The following is a 20,977-nucleotide window of genomic DNA, read 5'->3' as shown; positions in this document are numbered from 1 at the left end:
AAATAAATAGTTTGTGCTGAAATGTGATTCATTAAAAAGAGACTGAACACTAAGCACCCTTTGAAGTACATCAAATCCAACAGCACCTAAAGCTCTGGTGTATCAGTCAAGGAATTTACAATTTTATAGAACAGAATGAGATCTAAATAAATATGTCTAGTTGTTAATATTTTTTTTTAAATTGTTTAGTACTGGTTTGCTGCAGGTACTTTTGCTACACATATTAAGTTTTAATTATATGGCAATCAAATGGGATTTTTATATGGGACAGTAAGTTGTCTTTGAACTCTAGTAAAACAGGGTTGATTAATTTTTTCGTAGGCCACTGTTGTCCCAGAATCTCTACTTGTGTGGTCTGGTGTGTATGTAGCCAATAGTATTAAATTCTTAGGAATACACATTGACCCCAATTTAAATTGGGAGAAACATATTATAAATCTTTATTCCAGATTAGCTAGCTTGTGCAGTGTCTGAGGTATCTCTTCACCTATTTTATTTTGGACAGGTACAGTCAATCTTACTATATGGTATCTGTTTCTGTGGATCAGCAAGAGGAGCTCTAGATATATTTAGAAAGCGAATGCATATCATTTGTTGTTTATTGGGCCTGACCTACAGAACTTCCTGTAGACCTTACTTCAGCAAACTAAAAATACTCACCCTTCCCTAATGCTTTTCTTCCATAATGTTATTATTTTTTTTTAATCTTATCACTGTTTATTTATTTATTTATTCAAAAAACTTTACAAACACTATAAATCGGGTAATAGTAATTACATGTAAAGCCTATAACAGGAAAAAAAAACAAACAAAAAACATATTAAAATAATTGCACAACAATAACACTAAACCTAAGAGAAAAAAAAAGATAAGAAGAAAAAAGTAAAACATGAGTATTCATGAAAGAACACAATCATTTGTTTGTTGAGAATAGGGCAATGATTGCTGAGGAATGTGACTATGATTACATGACATAGAAGCGATATCCACATTCCGTTGCATAATTCAGCTTACTATGAAAGAGGTTCTCATTATATGGCCATTAGGGCTTATAGAATGCTATCTGCTCATATTAGAAGCATTGTCCTAGCATTGCTATAGTCCAAATTTAAAAAAGCTGTTTACCACTGGTTGCAGCTTAAATGTTTTTATAATTTTACTTTTAGATAATAATTGTAATTTATGTTAGATATTTAGAATATTTATTTAAAATGTTGTTATTTTGTTTATGTAAGGCTATTGCCTCTATGAATTCTGGATAAGAAAAATTAATGTATCCTATGAGAGCTAGATCCTCCTTTGTATGATGTTGCTTTGTCATCCTGTATATGATTTTGTTGGCAAATAAAGGACATTATTATTATTATAAATAACTAATACTTTTGAGCCCCTTACATAAACAATGTACATTTAATTAAATAATAAAAAAAACATAAATAAAGAAATAATAGATGGTTTATTTATATGAGCTAATTTGAGGTCATAAAAACCTATTTACTTTTAGTTTTTATTAGGGGTTACTGTAAAGATAACAGTTTTGTATTTCAATTAAATTTAAAACAAATATTTTGTTAAAGGCATTTTATATGGTTGAATGATATAATAAAAGAGGAATGTTGATTGAGACAAAATTGGGGCCAAACCAAAGGCCAGGATAAACGACGATTAGTGACCCATTTGAAATCCCAAAAATCAATACCACCCCCTCCTGAGGGCCACCTTGGGAGAGGATCGATTGGCTGGATTTTAATTTTACCCTTAATTTTGAACCTTCGATAGTGCCAAAAACACGAAATTAAATATAATTTATTGTTGCTTACCCAACAGACAGCCCTTAAAATAACCGCAGGCCTTTGAACGAAAGAAATCGGATCAAATGCACCCCCTGCTTTGCCACCACCGTACGCACCGACACCCTCCATGTTTTGATTTTGATTTTAATTTTAATCCTACGGCGCGCTTGCTCAGACGTCAAACTAGTTTCATTCCGTTCAGGTCATTTTATTATTTATTATAATTAACTTAAGGTTTTAACCAGTTTAGGGTTTTAGAATGATTCTTATTCTTATTAATGTATTTAATAAATTAGTAAATAACTATTAATTATTAAGGTATGAAATGAAACCAGTGTGTTGAAAATCTGTGTCGGCTCATAGGCGTACATCCCGGGCAATAATTTTTAAAATAGGAAATTGTGCAGTTAAAAGGTTTAGAGAAACACGGCGTAAGGAAAATGCAGAAATTTAAAAAAAAATTTGGTCTTAGTATATTTGATTTCATGGATTTTCTGTGGAACTTGGCTTAAAAAAACTATTATTTGTCAGTAGCGTAGTTATAGAGTGCAAATAACCATATGAAGTGAATAAGACTTTTTCTCCTTAAATAACTATATTATACAAACTTCTCAATTTATTATATCTTTATTAGTGGTGCTACTTTTTAGTAGTGTAGATGTACTTAATGTATTTTGCTTGAAAGCTAAACAAAAGATCGTTATAACTACCCAGCCCTACTTGTTTATAAAAGTTAAATGACATTTTATTTTGTCATAGTCATACCAGTATTTCAAGAAGACCAGAGGTAAGGAGACTGATCTGTATGCCAGATGCGTGAGACGCCACTAAAAAGCACCCGATTCCGTTCGTTTGACGTCATTGACGTGAATGACAAAAATAACGACACGAATTTTCCCGCTTTTTTTGCGTTTGTTGGCTGGTTGTTTACTTTCGTAAAAAAGCTCAAACTAATTTGATCGATTATTGCGATTATCGCGATTATATTGAACTTTCCTTTGTTTCTTTGTGAAATATTGACCATATTGTTGTTTATAGTGTTTTAAAATAATACCTGAAAAATTTATTTTTAAACACTATATTACCATAGACGAGTACTATGTTACAGTGAGAGCTGAAAATTGGTGAATACTATAATATAAGTAACGTACTGTAGTTGGGTGGGGTTGAGCCTAGGATTTGTATATAAATATGTAAAGTCTGGCAAGTGGATCTGAAACAGCGGCAGGAATGTGGGCCAAAATATTCGACGTTGCCACGTTTAACCTCAAAACGTAATTGTGCGGGACTTATTTTCTAATAATATGCAATATAAGATTTTTTACAATCACAAGATATAGAGGGTAAAATGTTAAGAATTATAATCTAAATAGTTATTCCATTTTAGCTTTAATACGCAATTGTTTTACCATTAAATATGGTACAATTAAATGTTTGTCCAAAAAATGGATCATGTTTAGTAAATCTGGCAACATTACGTTCATCTTCTACATTCCTACTTCTACTCCTCTACTTCTTGTATAATAGGGGTCAGCCATTATGAACCTGAACGCTTGTGATTGATTGGTTTCCCTCTCCGCACGTGTTTTTCTTATGAATTATTTCGACAGTTCATTGGACAGCGTCTTTGTCACCCACGAACTTAAAAATATACCTGGACTGCTAATGCATATGGCCACGATACCCAAAAATGACCACTGCATGGTGGCCGCCATTTTCATAGTGGTTGTGTCCTTTTGATGTTGGTCACTCTGAAAATTTTTAGTGTTGTCAACAAAAAATATATTAAATAACGGTAATGAAGTTGACATTTGACGTGTGAGTATAGCGGATTGCCTAGTTTTTGACGATTTGTAAACGACGCTTGGGTATATCGTCTGAAACAGGCGATGTATCTTTCTCCTTATTTAATACGTGAATAATGTATCACCATCTTTATTTAAAGGTATTTGGTTCAGTTCCTCAAAACCGAATTATTGTGAATTGTCCGTCTGTGTTGTTTATAATAGAATAATATATTGAGTTGTTGACAGAATAATATATTTTTTCTATATAAACCCTTTATAATTACAAACCCTCATAAAATCATCTATATTTTGATTCTTACAGATCGTGTTATCGTGAGCTACGTATTACCCAAAATAATGGCAACACCGCTTGATTGCGGCTTGCAGGCCGCGGAATTTTTCGTTTTTATTTTTTGAACCGGGAGTCTGCAGACCTCACTTTGGTGTGTTACTGCACGTTGCATTAATAATTTTTGAGCGTTACTTTCGTGTTTTTTTCACTATGGCTGTTTATACCCCTTCCGAAAGAGTTCAATTAATTAAATGGTTTTATGGAAGCAATTCAGCAGTACAATGTAGAGATTTGTTTTCAGTGACATTTGAGAATAGACCGATTCCTTGTGCAAAAACGGTTTTAAATGTGGTTACAAATTTTGAGACATCTTTTTGTCTTCAAGATTGTAAAAAATGCCACACAAAACGTCAAGAACCACTTGTTGAAGTGGTCCAGGATATAAAACGGCGGGAAGAAATGGTTTGCAGTACCCTAGAACTTGTGAAGAAGTGTTGGAGAGGAACTGGGAATGAGCAATAAAACTGTTGCTCGTATCTGGAAAAAATATGGGTACAAATGTTTCAAGTATTCAAAAACTCAGGAAATAATTCCTGAAGACCAGTGGCGAAGAATGGAATTTTGTGAAACCATGATGGAAAAGGCAAATGAAAACGAATATTTAAAAAAAAAATATTTTTTTTTCTGATGAATCTTCTTTTCTATTACATGGCAAACACAATCCTTCCAATGTTTGTTATTGGTCTCAGGAAAACGAGCACAGAAGTTGTCAGTTTCGCACCCAGTATCCTCAGAAATTGAATGTTTGGGCAGGTATTTTGGGCGACAATGTTATAGGGCCATTTTTTATTGATGGCACTTTAAACGCCCAAAAGTACTTTGAGTTGCTGCAAAACTGAGTTCTTCCTGCCATTCAAATCCTACCTAATGTAGACCTGGGATCGGTTTATTTTCAGCAAGATCGCCGTCCTGCTCATAACGTGGCTAGAGTAAAAGAATTTTTAACAAATACTTTTCCTAACCGCCTTATTAGTGGAACTGGTGATATTAAATGGCCTCCTAGATCTCCAGATTTGTCTCCAAATGACTTTTATCTGTGGGGTTACCTTAAGCAGACCATTTACAAGCATGAATTTAGTAGGCCAACATATTCAGAGGAGATGGGAAATAAAATTCTCGAAGGTGCCAATTCCATTTTACCTGAAACTCTTTTGGAGGTGCGAAATAGCTTTTACGATAGGTTAAGTTTTTGTTTAGCGGAAGAAGGCGGTTTATTTGAGCCTTTTATTTAAAAAATGATACGTTGTTAAGTTTGTTTATTAGAGTTTAATTTCTGATTTTTTATCATATTTTTATCAGAGTTAATATTTTATTTTTTATTAGAATAACGCTTTAATTTTCATTATGCAAAACACAGCATATTAAACATTTTAAGATTACAATTCTATGCGGGTTTTACACACTGTCATGTCTGTAAAACCCGCATTAGAATAAATATTTTAAAAATGCCTGGATTTTCGCGTAATATGTTGGGACATTTTGTCGCCAAACGACGCAACTCCCACGAAAGTCAGATGTTTACTAATCCCGTCCTCGGGCCGGCCGGGGCGGTGCTCTGTCAGGCACTCATACACGCGACTAGCGTCTGCGGAACCACCATTCCTTGTGCCGCTGGCGCTCGCTCTCGCGGCAGAGCATAGCCGATGTTGCCGCTTTCATCAAAGATATCATATTTTATGATTAAAACGCATTCTGGGTGAGGCGTTATGCATGCATGTGCTCGCTCGCAGTCTCGCAGACTCGCACTTCTCGCTCGAGGATTTTTCGGAAGCAGGAGGCAGGAAGTATTGATATAAAGTGATTTTGGCGCGCAGGGTGTTTTTGAATGCGATAAAGAAAAATTATTAGTCGAGGTACAGTTTTTTTGCTTGGGTAGGTTTGATAAATAAAGGTAATTTTTGATTTTTATTTATTTATATTAAGTAGGTTATACAACGGTGATAATATGGACTCCAAACCCAATAAATTATGTACAGTTTGTAATCGCTTGTTTACAAGAATCACTCATTTACGAGTGCATGTCAAGAAATTTCATCCGGAGTTACGGGAAGAGATAGCTCCTCATTTAAGAATTAGAACTGACAATTTTAAATGTTTGCATCGTGAAGAAGTGTTTACGATCAGAAATCGTTGGAAACAACATTTAAAAACGCATAGAAGTAAGAATAACGACGTAAATATTATTAGGGTTCCGGTTTAATAATATTAATATATTAAAATAGCAAATTGTATTATGTACCTTTATAGTATATACATAAAAGGTGTGTAAAGCTGTGCCTAATTAATATCTATATAGAATGTTAAATTGAAAATCCTAAAAATTAGCAATATAAAGGTTAATGGTTACATTCAGAAAAATGCAATATGTTTTTACCATCTTTAGAATCCTGCTCAGTTTCCTAGTCATAGCAAGCACAATTTTCAACACATTTATCTTATAAATGGTTGAATAAAATAATGGCATGTGATTTTATTACATTATGAGTTCATTGAAATCGTAGTAGGTACCTTTATCAATTCTTAACTCATTTTAGGGGTCTATTTAATAGTAGTGCAATCAAAAGTAAACGTTTTTTGAAGAAAATTTAAAGAGGAGAGGCATTGTATAGTACTTTTATTTTTTAAAGGAAAAAAATGCGGAAAAATTAAGGTTTTTGCGTGAAAACGAAAAAAAGTAATGAATAAAGTTATTATTCCCAGTACGCGGCTCAAAAGACACTAAGCCAACCGATGGGAGGCTTCAACCCACGGTCGATATCCGTTTTGAGATCCAACTCTAAAATTAAGTCTCACTCCAACCCAGGCGCGCCGCGCCCCCTTACCCCAAACCCGTTAGAATGAACAAAACATTTTTGCGCTTCGCTTGTCACTAATGTCACTATAACCAATAGAAAGTCCCAACACACTGAAATTATTACTACGCGTCGAAAAATAGTTCCAGATTAAAATCATTAATATTATAATAAAAAATTAAAATTCCTCATTTTTTCTTTTTGGAATTGACTTAAATTAGGTACTCATCATATTAATTAATTGTGTAATGTAATTCCGATTGCACTAATGTTAAATGTCAACCATTTTAGTATATAAGGAAGGACAACTATTTAACATTAATAACCAAAACTGAAAAATCCATATAAATTAGGTATAGGTACTTAAATAGGTACATAATGTCCTATTACTGTACCCTGTACGTAGTGATATAACCTTGAAAAAAATAATTAATAAAAGAATCCTCCATTTAACACAAAACTATTTTATTTTTAACCAACTACCACCTTTAAAAACATCTCTCAGAGCTGCCGGCGGTAGGTATTTTAATATGAATAGCGGCAACGTAGCACCACACATCTGACTGCAGAGGCAGAGTGATTTCCAGGCGGCAGACGCTAGTGTACACGCGCGACGTTGCAAAATTTCGCCTTTATGCTATAAGTTTCCTATAAGTAACGAACGAAAACACGATCTGTATATGGTTGTACCTATTAATGTGGAAACACTGTACATGGAAGGAAAGTAAAACTCGTAATAGTAAAAGAAAATAACACGTGTTTTTAACTGAATTTGTTAAGTAAATACAAGCAAAAATTTGAATGAATATCATGATTTTCATGGTATTAGGATTTATAAGATTTAAGATAATCAGAATCAGTCAACAAATATTTTAAAGTGCACGCATCTATTCCAAGTTGATTGAAACTTTGTCTCATTTTAGGTGAGGATTACTTTCTTTGATAAATTTTAACAAAATTCTTAAAGAAGTACTAGAAAAATCACAGATCTAACGCAACTATCTTAAATTTCTTACCTATATGTAACGTTCTATTTTGTATTTTTGTAAACATAACCTCTCAAAAACTTTAATTTTTTTGTTTCCCTACAGTTGGCACAATTAAAATTTGTCAGAGTGACCAACATCGAAAGGACACAATTACGCAAAATGGCGGCCCCCTAGTAGTGGTCATTTACTTTTCATTGAATTGGCAGTCTAGGTATACAGGGTGTCCCAGCGAAAACGAAACAGAGCTATTTTCGGTATGAAAAAAAATTTTTTTTTCAAACATCTCGGACACGTCGATTTTATTTTTGAGGGGGACAACTTTTCCTTACCAAGGCACCCTCATACCAGCAACCCCCTTCGAGGGGATGGAATCACCCCTAAAATCCTAAATAGAAAGAGGGGTCGTATGATACCTTATTTTAAAGGTCTTTTAATTCTGAATATAACTGCCAAATTTGAAGTGGCTAAAATTATTTCTCTGGATAAAACAGCTTGTCAAAATTGCGGAAACAGCGAAAATAAAAAAGGTATTATGTACTCTTTTTTGGATATTTTTAAAAGAACAAGGAAATCCTATTTTCGAAGGGGTCACTTATTAATTAAGAAGCCACCTAATACCTGGAATCCTTTACGAGGGATTGAAAGCACCCCTTGAATCTTAAACAGAATGAGGGATCGTGTTATACCTTATGTTGAAAGCGTTTTCACTTTAAATTTAAATGGTGACTTCTGAGTGACTGATGGATTTCTTCTAGATATGAAAGCCAAATAAAATTCTGGAAAAAATGCTTTAAATAAACCTTTATGCCTGAAACCCTTTCTTACAATTTTTTTTATTGGATCATTAAAACATCATTAAAAATTTATTAGTATTGTTAATATTATTGTTATTACACCTTATCAGCATATCATAAATAAAAACAAAATACCAAATAAAATGCAAACACAAGTATCTGAAGAATTTATTTAGCTTGCTAAATATCATTGGTACTTTTTTCATAAAGCAGCATTTATTTAAATAGTTTTAAATTATTACCCAGTCTTTTACGTGTTGAAACACTGTTAGCAATGGTTTATTCTACTGCAGAGAGGGTTGAGATGATAGAGTTTTCTTTCGGCATAACAATTGTGCCAATAGAACGGTACAAGAATTTAATGACCTTTATCCAGAAAAACGAGTCAACAGAAAATACGTTCTAGAAATAGTTGCTAAATTTAGGGAATCTGGCAGTGTCTTAAATAAAAAGCGTGAGGTTCAAAATGCTGTTGTTGTCAATGAAGCAATGCAAATAACTGTCCTAGGTCAACTTCATGCCGAGCCAGGAATAACTGTCAGAAAATTGGCGACGAGTACAGGAGTAAGCAAAAGTAGTGTTCATAGGATACTTAAGCATAATAAATTCCATGCTTACAAAATTCATCTGGTGCAAGAACTGAATGAGGACGATTTTGACAGATGAGTGCAATTTTGTGAATCGCTTAGTGATATGATAACTGTTAATCCGCGTCTTATTTACAACATTTGCTTTTCAGATGAATGTACTTTTTTTCTTAATGGCAGCGTAAATCGTCATAACTTCCGCTACTGGTCAAATGCAAATCCGGGCCAGTTTCGTGAAGTTCATACCCAGTTCCCTGAGAAGTTAAATGTTTGGGCGGGAATCTTGGGCGGCTCCATTGTTGGTCCGTTTTTTCTGCCCGGAAATTTGAATGGAGAAATGTACCGAGATCTCTTGGAAAATGCCGTATATCCAAGAATAGTAGAAATAATGGAAGGCGGAAATCATTCTGATGATGATCAAGTCGTTTTCCAACAAGACGGAGCGCCTTAACATTATGCTGCTGGTGTGAGGCAATATCTTGATGAGATATTTCCTGATCGTTGGATTGGAAGGAGAGGACCTTTTATGGAATGGCCAGCTAGGTCACCCGATTTAACCCCATTAGATTTTTTTTATGGGGGCATTTAAAAACAAAAGTTTACGCTACCCAACCAGACACACTAGAAGACTTACGCCAGAGAATTATAAATGAGTGTCAGATGATAACACCTGAAGTTCTACAAAACGTCAGGCATCGTTTTGAGCAAAACCTGTATTCCTGCATGGAAGTAGGCGGGGCACAATTTGAACATTTAATAAATTGACGTAATTTAAATAAACTTGTTTTATTTAAAAGACACAAAAGGAAAAGGGTAGGTATTTCTTATTTCTCCACTTTTACTGGCAGTAAAGATTGTATTTCTTGCTATTTTTATATCCACAAGATATCCATCAGTCACTCAGAAGTCACCATTTAAATTCAGAGTAAAAAGGCCTTCAAAATAAGGAATGACACGACCTCTTTTTCTATTTAAGATTTAAGGGGTGCTTTCAACCCCTCGTAAAGGGTTCCAGGTATTAGGGTGGCCTCTTAATTAATAAGTGACCCCTTTGAAATTAAAACTTCCTTATTCTTTTAAAAATATTATTCAAAACAGAGTTCAAAAAACCTTTTTCGTTTTCGCTGTTTCTACAATTTTGACAAGCTGTCATATCCGGATAAAAAATTTTAGCCACTTCAAATTTGGCAGTTATATTCAGAATTAAAAGACCTTTAAAATAAGGTATCACACGACCCCTCTTTTTATTTAAGATTTTAGAGGTGATCCCACTCCCTCGAAGAGGGTTACTGGTATGAGGGTGCCTTGGTAAGGAAAAGTTGTCCCCCTCGAAAATAAAATCGACGTGTTCGAGATTTTTGTAAAAAAATTTTTTTTTCATACCAAAAATACCTCTGTTTCGTTTTCGCTGGGACACCCTGTATTTATAAGTTCGTGTTGTCACCCGTTTACAATGCTTGCTGCCGTTTCAAAACATTGATTACTATTGAAGGGTGGACAGTGGCGTAGGTTTTATCGTTGATTTTTGGATTTCGTTTATTTTATATGTTATTTATTATTTTGTTTTATTTGTGGCTATTAATTAAAAAAACTGATATAGAGTTGTGTATACCTATAAGTAGTTAGTGTAATTTTCGTAGGTTTGGAGTTTCACTATTTTATTACTTACATAAAATACCTAATATTTAATTTTTTAGTTTGTTTTATTATTGCCTACATATATACGAATAATAACATTTATTATAATGAATAAATTCACTGAGGGTAAGGTCCTTCATAGTCAAACGAGGGAAGTGATAGCAAACGTTTACAGGTAAGTTATAATAATTTATTTAAAAAAAAGTGAAATACATTGTGCCTCTTAAAAAAACAGTAGTTTATATTATATTTTATTGCTTTTTGTATACCAACTATGCATTCAAAATGTTGTTATTAGGATTTGCGATGAAGAAGCTGCAAATAATTCGATGAAATTGCCTCTTAAGCGTAAGCTTGATCGCGTTTCCCTTTATACCGGAGTCTCCGTATCATCTGTGAAAAAAATTTGGTAGTGATCCTATAGCTATTAAATTTTTTTTTTAATTTTTATAGTTAAAAATAAAAAAGTTATAGCCTGTGACGTTGATTGTGGGACACCCTGTATACCAAAAAAAAGAACTTATTTCTAAAACCATAAAATATACAAATGAATAATTAATTAGGAAAATTTATTTTGATAAATTTTAAAATTAATTTCCTTAAATCGAATTTAAATAGTTTCACATAATACCACACGCCACTGTCCATTTTATGAATGAAGTCGGCCATGTTGTCTCCACTACTGCATTCCCCTTACCTCAGGCCGAAGTGTGATCCGTCTGCCACACTGTATTTTATAAATTACAAATTCTTACATATTTTATTTGTCATTGAATAATTTTCAGCTTTCACGATGAAACGTTATACATCATTCTCTGTTTGATCTGTTTCCTAAATTTGCATCGAAATTTGATTATGCACGAATCTAAGGGCTTTAAACTTGATATTAATATAAATTATAGGTTGATGGATGTAATTGAAGATTTGGTGGATGCAAAGATGTGGCAGAGAGTTTTGAAGTTGGAAAGACCAGATAACTACCAAGATAAAGTGATAGTAAAAGCTCATAAAAAGGCAGAAAAAATGGATATGACAAATATGGTAACTGAAATTGGATTTGGACGGTTTCAGGTAAAAAATGCAAAAGAAGAATTTTATAATGTCTCCCTAAATGAAGTCTGCGAGGTTGGTTGGAAAACATTGTATTGTAAATTGTGTAAGATCTGTTTTCATCGCTACACATGTGAGTGTCCACAATATTGCATTAAAACAACAATATGCAAACACATACATTTAATATGTTTATACGAGCAAAGCAAGGGAAGCGATTCTCTTTTAGGTGATGTCGCTGAACCCCTTGGGGAATGTTCTTCCAATAATATTGAAGCTAGCCATAGTGTAGAAATCGAAACGTTTGTTAATGAGAAGACGACTGAAAATTAACAAGTATTATTATATTTATTAACAAGTATAATTAACTTAATTATAGGAAGGCGAAACAGTTGAGGAAAACTAAAAGTGGTCAAAGTGCAAAAAAGATTAAACCAATAAAATTCGAAAAAGAATTGGCATTTTTATACCCCCATTTGCAACAACCACAAGAATTGCAAACTAGTAATTTGTTGGTACCTAGTTCAGGTGACGACTCTGATGCTGATGGTTCTAGCCAACAATTGACGGAAGGTTTTTCTGAACCCCCCAGCGAAAAGCGTTGCAAGTACCTCCACGTGTCATCTAAGCAGGTCGAAACGAAAACGGGAACATGTACAACATTCTCCAATGCAGGAATACCTGCAATTCAAGCGTAAGCAGCAGGTATCGTCGCAGACATCCCCTGGATGTATTTTTTTCTTCAATGGCGGCGACAGTAAAAACGTTTTTAGCACCAACACAACTAAACATTAAACGACAGGTCTTTCAACTTGTAACAGACGCTGAAGCAACATTAACACATCCCGCACCACCAGAAAATGCCATCCCAGGGCCATCCCATTATGCCGTCCAGGCTAAAACTTCCGCATTATCACTTCATCCAAATAATGCCATCTTTACCCCTCCAGAACCTTCCGAATATGCTGGCCAAATTACAAATGAAAATCAATTGTTAAATCTTGATGATTACCGAACATCGACACGAGCTACTACCACACTACCTCACAGAATTTTTCAAAATAAATTTTGAAGACAATTTAGTTTTTAGTTTTGTGTGTTTCTGTTTTGTAGTTATATAAAAAATGCTAATATTTTTCTAGTTACATACTTTTGTTACATGTTAAGAGAAATAATTTTAAGTTTTGTGAGTTCCTGTATGTTCTGTCCATTACTTTTCAAATAAAAATATATTTATATACAAGGCATTTCTGCTGAAAGTGGATAAAATGCTAGTTGGAAATATGATCGAGTCTTTTTTAAAGTAATAACAATAAATACTGACCTTACGCATATCATCAGCCTTTCTTCTGCTCCAACAGATTTGCGAGATAGACACTTTTCTTCAGTTATGGATTCTCTTATGGATTCTAATAAGGAATGGAATTTAATACGTGTCATTCTGAAGTAATTAAAGAATTTTTTCTCGTCAATCATTAAGTCTGGAAACAAATGTGCATATTCCCCAAAAACACTTCTCCTTCGGCATATTTCATGAATCCACACTCGTCTGCGCTTTCTTCGTTTTTGAAAATGTTCTTCTTCCAAAACAATGGCCAGCTCCTCACCGCTCGAAGACACACTCGCAACTGACCACCGACTTTTCCCGCATTTCCGATAGATTCCGACGAGATATGTGCGATAGCCTGATAAAAAATCAGTCGAGTACCGGCCGTCTCCTAGAAGACACCACTAAAAAGCACCCGATTCCCGTCACCATTCGGCTATCTCCGACTGTCCCATTCGGATATTTAAATATTATGTGAATGGCGGGCAACCAACAAAAGAGCAATGTTTGAGCAGTAACTATTGATTCTTTAAATAAATTAAATATATATAAAGGATGCAAACAAGAACATTGAATTATTAATTTTATACATAATACCCTAATGTAAGTACCAAAAAAATGCAGTTTGGTTGAACGATCCAATGGAATACAAATTGAATTTTTTTTTTCGAATGAATATTTTTACAAATTTCTTTGGGCGGACATGGATTTATTTGATTTCGGATATTATTTAAAATTACTATAGTTTATTTTTGAGAAATTGTTATTTGAAAAATTTATTTTTCTACTACCTTACAAGAAAATTTTTAATTTTATTTCCCTGCCTTATTGAATTTTTTTATTTGACTATATCTTGCTTATTATTTTTTATAAAATTAATTTTTTACATTAAATTGTGCTTATTAATAAGAATGAAAGTAGGAAATGAGGTACTGTAGGAGCAGTGTCATTTCCTCACTGTGGATGCTTTTGCTGGATCAAACTTCATCTACGTAAGGAAATTATGCACTTTGCTCCCTTTTGTTATACAAATAACTATTATTTTTTTAAGTTCTCTATATGTGGACATATCAAAAGGAAAAGCCCAACTTACACAAGGGTACTGTATATTTAAACTAGGGTATTGTATATTTAGAAAAAATAAATAAATGAAAAACAAAATTTAAAAAATATTGCACTTTAATTTTAATCTTAAATATATAAATGTTATTAATCTTTTTGAAATAAGTACCTATTTTTTTTAATAACTTTTATACCTAGGTAGAGAAGTAATTTTGGTAAGTGAAAACACAATGGATTTAATTAGTTATACTGTTATATAAACGTACCATATATTAAAAGTTTTATTTTATAAATGCTGCAAAGACATGTATATGACTGATTTGAAAAGAAACTTAATTTTTTTATGCTAAAGAAGAAACTTATGAGATAGGTAATGTTTTTTCAAATATTTGCCTAAAACTTACATAAAAAATTATAATACACATATACATATATACTTAAACCATAAATAGAAAAAAATATACAATTTATTATTTTTATTTACTGCTCCTTCTTCTTCTTTGATGGAAAATAAACTTGTTTGTCCATTTTTCGTTTACCTGTATTTGTCTTATTTACCTGTTCCATCACTGATGTCAGTTGTCTCATGCACCTAGACATTTACAGGTATATGTTAATACATCTTATATAATTTTATAAAAAGATAACTTACTTATCATAAGTTTCAATCATTGTACTGCTACTTGTTGATTTTCAGTTGTCCTCTCATTAACAAACGTTTCAATTTCTACACTATGGCTAGCTTCAATATTATTGGAAGAACATTCCCCAAGGAGTTCACCTAAAACAGAATCGCTTCCCTTTCTTTGCTCACACATCATAAAGACAATACAAAAATAAGGCTTACAGCCATGCTACTGGTGATCATCCAGGCTCGTTGTGTGGATACCCTAAAGGACTATATAATGCTACCTGCACCATAAATCTTGACATTTAAATGAGAAGGACATACACCATTCATTTTAATGGAACCACTACATTTTATTGTTCTCTTACTACATTTGCTTTCAAATCCTAGAAACAGCTATACATGTAATACATGTTTAACAATCTTTCACTAAATAGTAAAATGAATATGTATGTACAGTATGTAATAAATACTTTGCTAGAATTGAAATTGCTACAAATTTACCTCTAAAATCACTTCGATTGCAACAATATACTTTTTCAATCTTGTCTTCAAATTTCCTTGTGCAAACAAGTGCATAGTTTGTGCTTATTTTATGCTCTCTTAACCATTCCTCAAATCTTTCTTCTCTGGAAAAATGAAATGTTGAGGACTCTATTTTGATATCATGACTTACCTGTAAATGAGCTTCAAGTTTTTGATAAGTCTCACAAGAATTTTTCATCTCTTTGCATAAGGGACAAGAAATATGTGACTTTGGGTTATCTGGGAGCTGCTGGTTATGAATAACCTTAATATATGTTTGTTCTTAGCTGAAATGGAATAAAACATTTTACTGCATAAGTGGCACATATTTTTGTTGATAGTTTGGTCCTGATTCTGATGGTTTTAAGTAGAGTCCATCTTTACAGCTAAAATCGCTGAATTGGAATTAATACAGCTTTTCAGGTATTATTTTAAAACACTATAAGCAACGGTATGGTCAATATTTCACAAAGAAACAAAGGAAAGTTCAGTATAATCGCAATAGTCGATCAAATTAGTTGGAGCTTTTTTACAAAAGTAAACATTGTTACCCAACAAAGGCAAAAAAAGCGGGAACATTCGTGTCATTCACATCAAACGACCGAATTGTTCTCCGAACATACACGATCACCGGCGGGAATCGGGTGCTTTTTAGTGGCGTCTCCGTCTCCTCCGTGCCGTCCGTGCGATGCCGTTGTATGTGCGCGTACCTTAAAGGTTTGTTCTCACAGCAGTAAGAAATAAGTTTTCGACAAATAAACAAGCGCAATAGAGTAAAATGCGTTCGCACAGAAACTTCTGATCGGTTTTCAAAAGTTTGATGTTCTTACACAAATTTCTGATTGTCATCTGATAGTCAGACTTGTTTTCGGATTTATTTCAAGCAAAGTGTCAAAAAATTATTGTAGCCCATATACTTATAAACCCCATAAGAGGTTATAAGTATATGGTGTAGCCAGTCAACGCCGATCTTCCGAATATGAACATAACCTCTAAATTGTTGTTTGGCTAATCCCTGATATTCGTTTTAAAATTGTATTTTAAATTGTTGGATTAGTCTAAAAATACACATTAAGAAAATGAGTGATTTTGAATCGTCGGAAGAATTTAAATTATCAGAATTTTGTTAATTCCGACATAGACTTTATTTAAGATTTACTTGAAGAACGGAAGGCCCAAAAATCAAAACTATTTTGATGAAACTGTTTCCCAATTTAATAGAATAGAATTTTATTATGACGACCGGTTTCGCGATTACAATATCATCGCATCATTAGGTCGAGGACTAAAAGTAAAAGACACAATTTACATAGATACTACGCTTATCAAAAATTGGTAAAATGCTGAATAAAATCGAATTTTAAAGCGTACTTACATTGTTAAAAACGAGATTTGTCAAAACAAAACAAAAACACATATAGAACGGTACAGTTAAAATTAAGCGAGTAAATCTTATCGTAAGATAACAAATAATACACTTAGGTTCAAAACAATAACATCTAAAAAGCACCGTTACAACACAATAGACAAAACGATCTAAAAACTATGATAACCGCCATTCAAACTAATCTGACCAACAGAGTCATCTATATCTAGTTTTCACATTCATCTCATTCATTTCATCTTCTTTTTTTAATATGGACTCCACCATGCGGGTTGCCACATTTGATGTTTGCACAGACGGTTTCAAATCGATCATGATCATCAAATTTTAATAATTAATATTTATTAATAATAATTTTTTCGCGTAATATTTTACGCATGCGCATCAAGAATGGTTTGGAAACAGTTTCAAACTTGTAAGAAATTTGCAGTGAGAACAAACCTTAAGAGACTCCTATGAGTTTTAACGACGTCTTAATGGGGCGTTATTTTTAATCATAATAAATTAGTACACGAAGTACTTAAATTTAAAGAGAAGCACATTTTAGTGAAGAAAAATTCATTTATAACTTATTTTTTTATACAACAAATGTGTCAAAAAAAAACGATGTTTATTTCTGAACACAATCCTGACAAATTTTTTTAGAATGGTTCAAAGAAATAAGATTTTTACAACAATTACAAAAATATTCCTTTTAGTCTTCCTTTTTATTCTTGGTGGAGCAATATTTTTTTACATTTAACTTCTCTTCAGCTGTTCCAACACTTTTATTGAGCTCGAATGGTACTTTTAGAATGTCACAAATTTTTATTTTTATTGCGAGAGGTAAATGAGCCATTTGGGACCTTTCCTTTAAATGTGGCGTTATCAAGGTATTTGCCAACAATTAAAAAAATATATTTATAGTCTTATGACTGGCACTATATTTCCATATGAGCTATATAAAATATAACTGTTTACTCCACTCACATAGAATCGTGTGAAAAATTTTCATTGGCCAGCGTCGAGACCTTTTGTTGGATGAATTATTACCAATTTTTTCATCCATGCTGTCCATCCCTCCTTTTATCATATTGGAATGTAATATAATTTCTGGTTTTCCACTCTCAGAAAATATTTCTTTGGCATGATGCATAGAAGACGCAAGAACAACAGCAGCATTTGGTTTTGGTACATAAGAAACTATTGTAGTATCAAGGCAAAATGAAAATCCTGCAGTCTTCCTCCACTTATTTATTAAACATTCAGTTTTTTGAAACTCCCGACATGTTTCGGACACAGTGGTGCCCACCATTAGGGGATACTAAGAGGAAATAGTTCTGAACAAAAGACAGACACAGAAAAAAAACGTATAAAATTAATATAAGGTACACTTACAAAGGTTTAAAACTGGTATCAGATATACGCCCCAGGGGTTTGATTCCATGTCAAAAAACCCTCTATTTATTATTATTGTTTTTTTTTTATTTTATTATTTTTTATTTTATTTGTTTACATTCTGCTGTTGACAAGGACTAAATAGTATGCTAAAAACATGTTATAAAAAACTTAATAAATATACCTGGACTGCCAATTCAATGAAAAGTAAATGACCACTACTAGGGGGCCGCCATTTTGCGTGATTGTGTCATTTCGATGTTGGTCACTCTGACAAATTTCAGTTGTGCCAATTGTAGGGAAACAAAACAATTAAAGTTTTTGAGAGGTTATGTTTACATATACAAAACAGAAATTTATATTTAGCTAAGACTTTAAGATAGTTGCGTTAGATCTGTGATTTTTCTTGAATTTCGTTAAAATTTATGAAAGAAAGTAATCCTCACCTAAAATGAGGCAAAGTTTCAATTAACTTGGAATAGATGCATACACTTTAAATTATTTGTTTTATTATTCTGATACTCTTAAATCTTATAAATCTAAACTTAAACCTGAAACTTATAAATCCTAATACCATGAAAATGATGATATTTATCTAAATTATTGCTTGTATTAACAAATTCAGTTAAAAACATTTTTATTTTCTTTCTATTTTTACTGTTACGACTTCTACTTTCCTTCTATGTATAGTGTTTTCACATTAATAGTTAAAACCATCTATAAAAATCAAAATATAGATGATTTTCTGAGGGTTTGTATAATAATATAATAAAAAATAGCAAGGGTTTATATAGTAAAAATAAAAAACTCTATATATTATTCTATCATAAACACAGACAGACAATTCACAATAATTCGGTTTTGAGAAACAGTGAACCAAATACGTTTAAATAAGGATGGTGATACATTATTCACGTATTAAATAAGGAGGAAAATACATCGCCTGTTCCAGACGATATACCCATGCGTCGTTTACAAATCGCCAAAAACTAGGCAATCCGCTATACTCACACGACAAACGTTAGCATCGTCAACTTCATCAACTTATATTTTTTGTTGGCAATACTAAAAATGTTCAGAGTGACCAACATCAAAAAGACACAACAGTGGTCATTTTTGGGATCATGGCCATATGGCATATGCATTAGCAGTCCAGGTATGTTTATTAAGTTCGTGGCTAAAAAACATACTAAACTCAAACGTAGGTGACATCTATGAGAGAAATTCTAAAAATACTATGGTACCCTGATGGTGTGTTACTAAAATTTTTTTTGGTGAAAGCAAGAGGAAAGCAGAAGGTTCATAGAGAACATAGCGGTTAACATAAGGATTAGTACGTTGTGAAGAAGGTAAGCAACGGATTAGTACTATATAAAAGAAATTGTAAAGGGCAAGAACGATTTATTAAGAGACTATGAAGAGTTAAAACACAGCGAGTTGAAAAAGTGAGTACAAGGATGAGGTACTTGATGATTAACGGTGGTTGTTTTATCTAGCTTTATTTATTTCGGCTGTTTCCAACAGATCAAGTTTATTACTTTTCCGGCAGAAATGTAAAAGCTGTAAGTCGGTAGCTGGATTAAAACAGTGGTTGTTAGTACAAACATGTCTTGCAAAGTTAGATTTGATGCTTGTAGAGTAAATATTTCGGTTCTTGCTCTTCTCAATCTTATAGAAAAACTTCTATCGGTCTGTCCAATGTAAAATGTACATTAGTAATGTACATTAATAAAACAGTTTAAACCAAACCCCTACATTATCTGTTTTGTCTTCTGTTTGATTCGTAATAAAATACGCAACTCTGACAAGCTGATGTTAATAGTGTTTTTTATGGTCAATAAATAATGGTTTGAAGCTTAATATTAAAAAATGCTTTAGTATTTCTTTTGGTTCTGTTTTCCAAGATCAGCTGTACATCAATATATGGCTTAGTTCTCAGATCTGCTACTACTGTTAAAGACTTGGGTATGGTCGAAGAGTAAATTAACATTTGTGCCTTATAATGATGAGATTGTCAATAGGGGTATGTGTAATCTTGGTTTTGTTGTGCGTAACACTCGGTAAATTATCTGTCTTGTTTCAAGATGCTCATTCAATTGTTCGTTCCGGGCTTGAATATGCCTCGTCTGTATGGTCACCTTTTTATTTTAACCATGTAGAAGCAATTCAAACCGGTCTAAAAGCATTTCTTCGTTCCCTAGCCGTCAATGCTGACATTAAAATCTACCAGAATTTTTATATTAATTATAGGATAATAGAGAATACATTTAACATCGATAGTCTTAAAGCAAGGAGGACTCGTTCAGATTTACTCACATTTTATAAAATATTAAATAAATTTTTTTATTGCCCTAATATTTTGGAAACTATTCCATTCAATGTAAATCCTGTTATGTTTCGTTTGCCTTTCCATCATGCTGTTTACGGATTCTTTTCTTCAAGCACCAAAATGATGAGAGCATTTAATGACTTGGCAATGAAATAAATAGTGATTTTGAATTTGAGGAGTTTGATCCAAAACCATCGACATCAAATGATGACACAGAATCATGCATAGAGTCAAGCATTGGGGCATACTTTATTATATCGAAGTTTTCAACTGAAAAACGAGATTGATTATTTGTTGGCAAAATTGAATATTGTACAAAAACAAAGGAATTTACAATTAAAAAATATGTAAATCTCGGTTTGCAACGTTTTTCTACATCTTCTGGACGTAGCCATACCACTTGAGTTGTTTACAACCTTTGTTGTCTACTATGTCATGTGAAACCCTCATCTTGTTTTATCCTTTCGTTGGTAACTCTATCCATTCTTGATAATCTTGATTTACCCGCTGCATGCCTCCAGTAGTCCATTTCTTAGTAATTGTCATTTATTTCTTCCTTGATC

The 20,977-nt window shown here is 32.8% G+C and overlaps 1 protein-coding gene and 1 long non-coding RNA gene across 3 annotated transcripts in view; both read right to left on the bottom strand.

Annotated features, from left to right (window-relative positions):
• The window catches only part of LOC126737178 (synaptogyrin), a 46,986-nt gene extending 44,872 nt beyond the window's left edge, over positions 1-2,114 (bottom strand). The window contains exon 1 of one of the 2 annotated variants that reach the window (XM_050441948.1): positions 1,821-2,114. In XM_050441948.1, the coding sequence (XP_050297905.1) occupies positions 1,821-1,922 (102 nt within the window). In that variant the 5' untranslated portion in view covers positions 1,923-2,114. The remainder of the gene's footprint in view (positions 1-1,820) is intronic. The other variant, XM_050441947.1, reaches the window with a different exon arrangement.
• A 12,165-nt stretch (positions 2,115-14,279) lies between these two features.
• LOC126737184 (uncharacterized) lies at positions 14,280-16,413 on the bottom strand. The gene is made up of 3 exons (XR_007660958.1): positions 15,304-16,413; positions 14,824-15,185; positions 14,280-14,763 (listed from the first exon to the last, which is right to left on the bottom strand). It is a non-coding gene; the product is annotated as an uncharacterized LOC126737184 (long non-coding RNA).
• Between the last annotated feature and the right edge of the window lie 4,564 nt (positions 16,414-20,977).

The sequence above is a fragment of the Anthonomus grandis genome, chromosome 6, assembly GCF_022605725.1.
Source record: "Anthonomus grandis grandis chromosome 6, icAntGran1.3, whole genome shotgun sequence".
Classification (NCBI taxonomy): domain Eukaryota; kingdom Metazoa; phylum Arthropoda; class Insecta; order Coleoptera; family Curculionidae; genus Anthonomus; species Anthonomus grandis.
The sequence above is the reverse complement of the archived record's forward strand: the minus strand, read 5'-3'. Positions and strand labels throughout refer to the sequence as shown.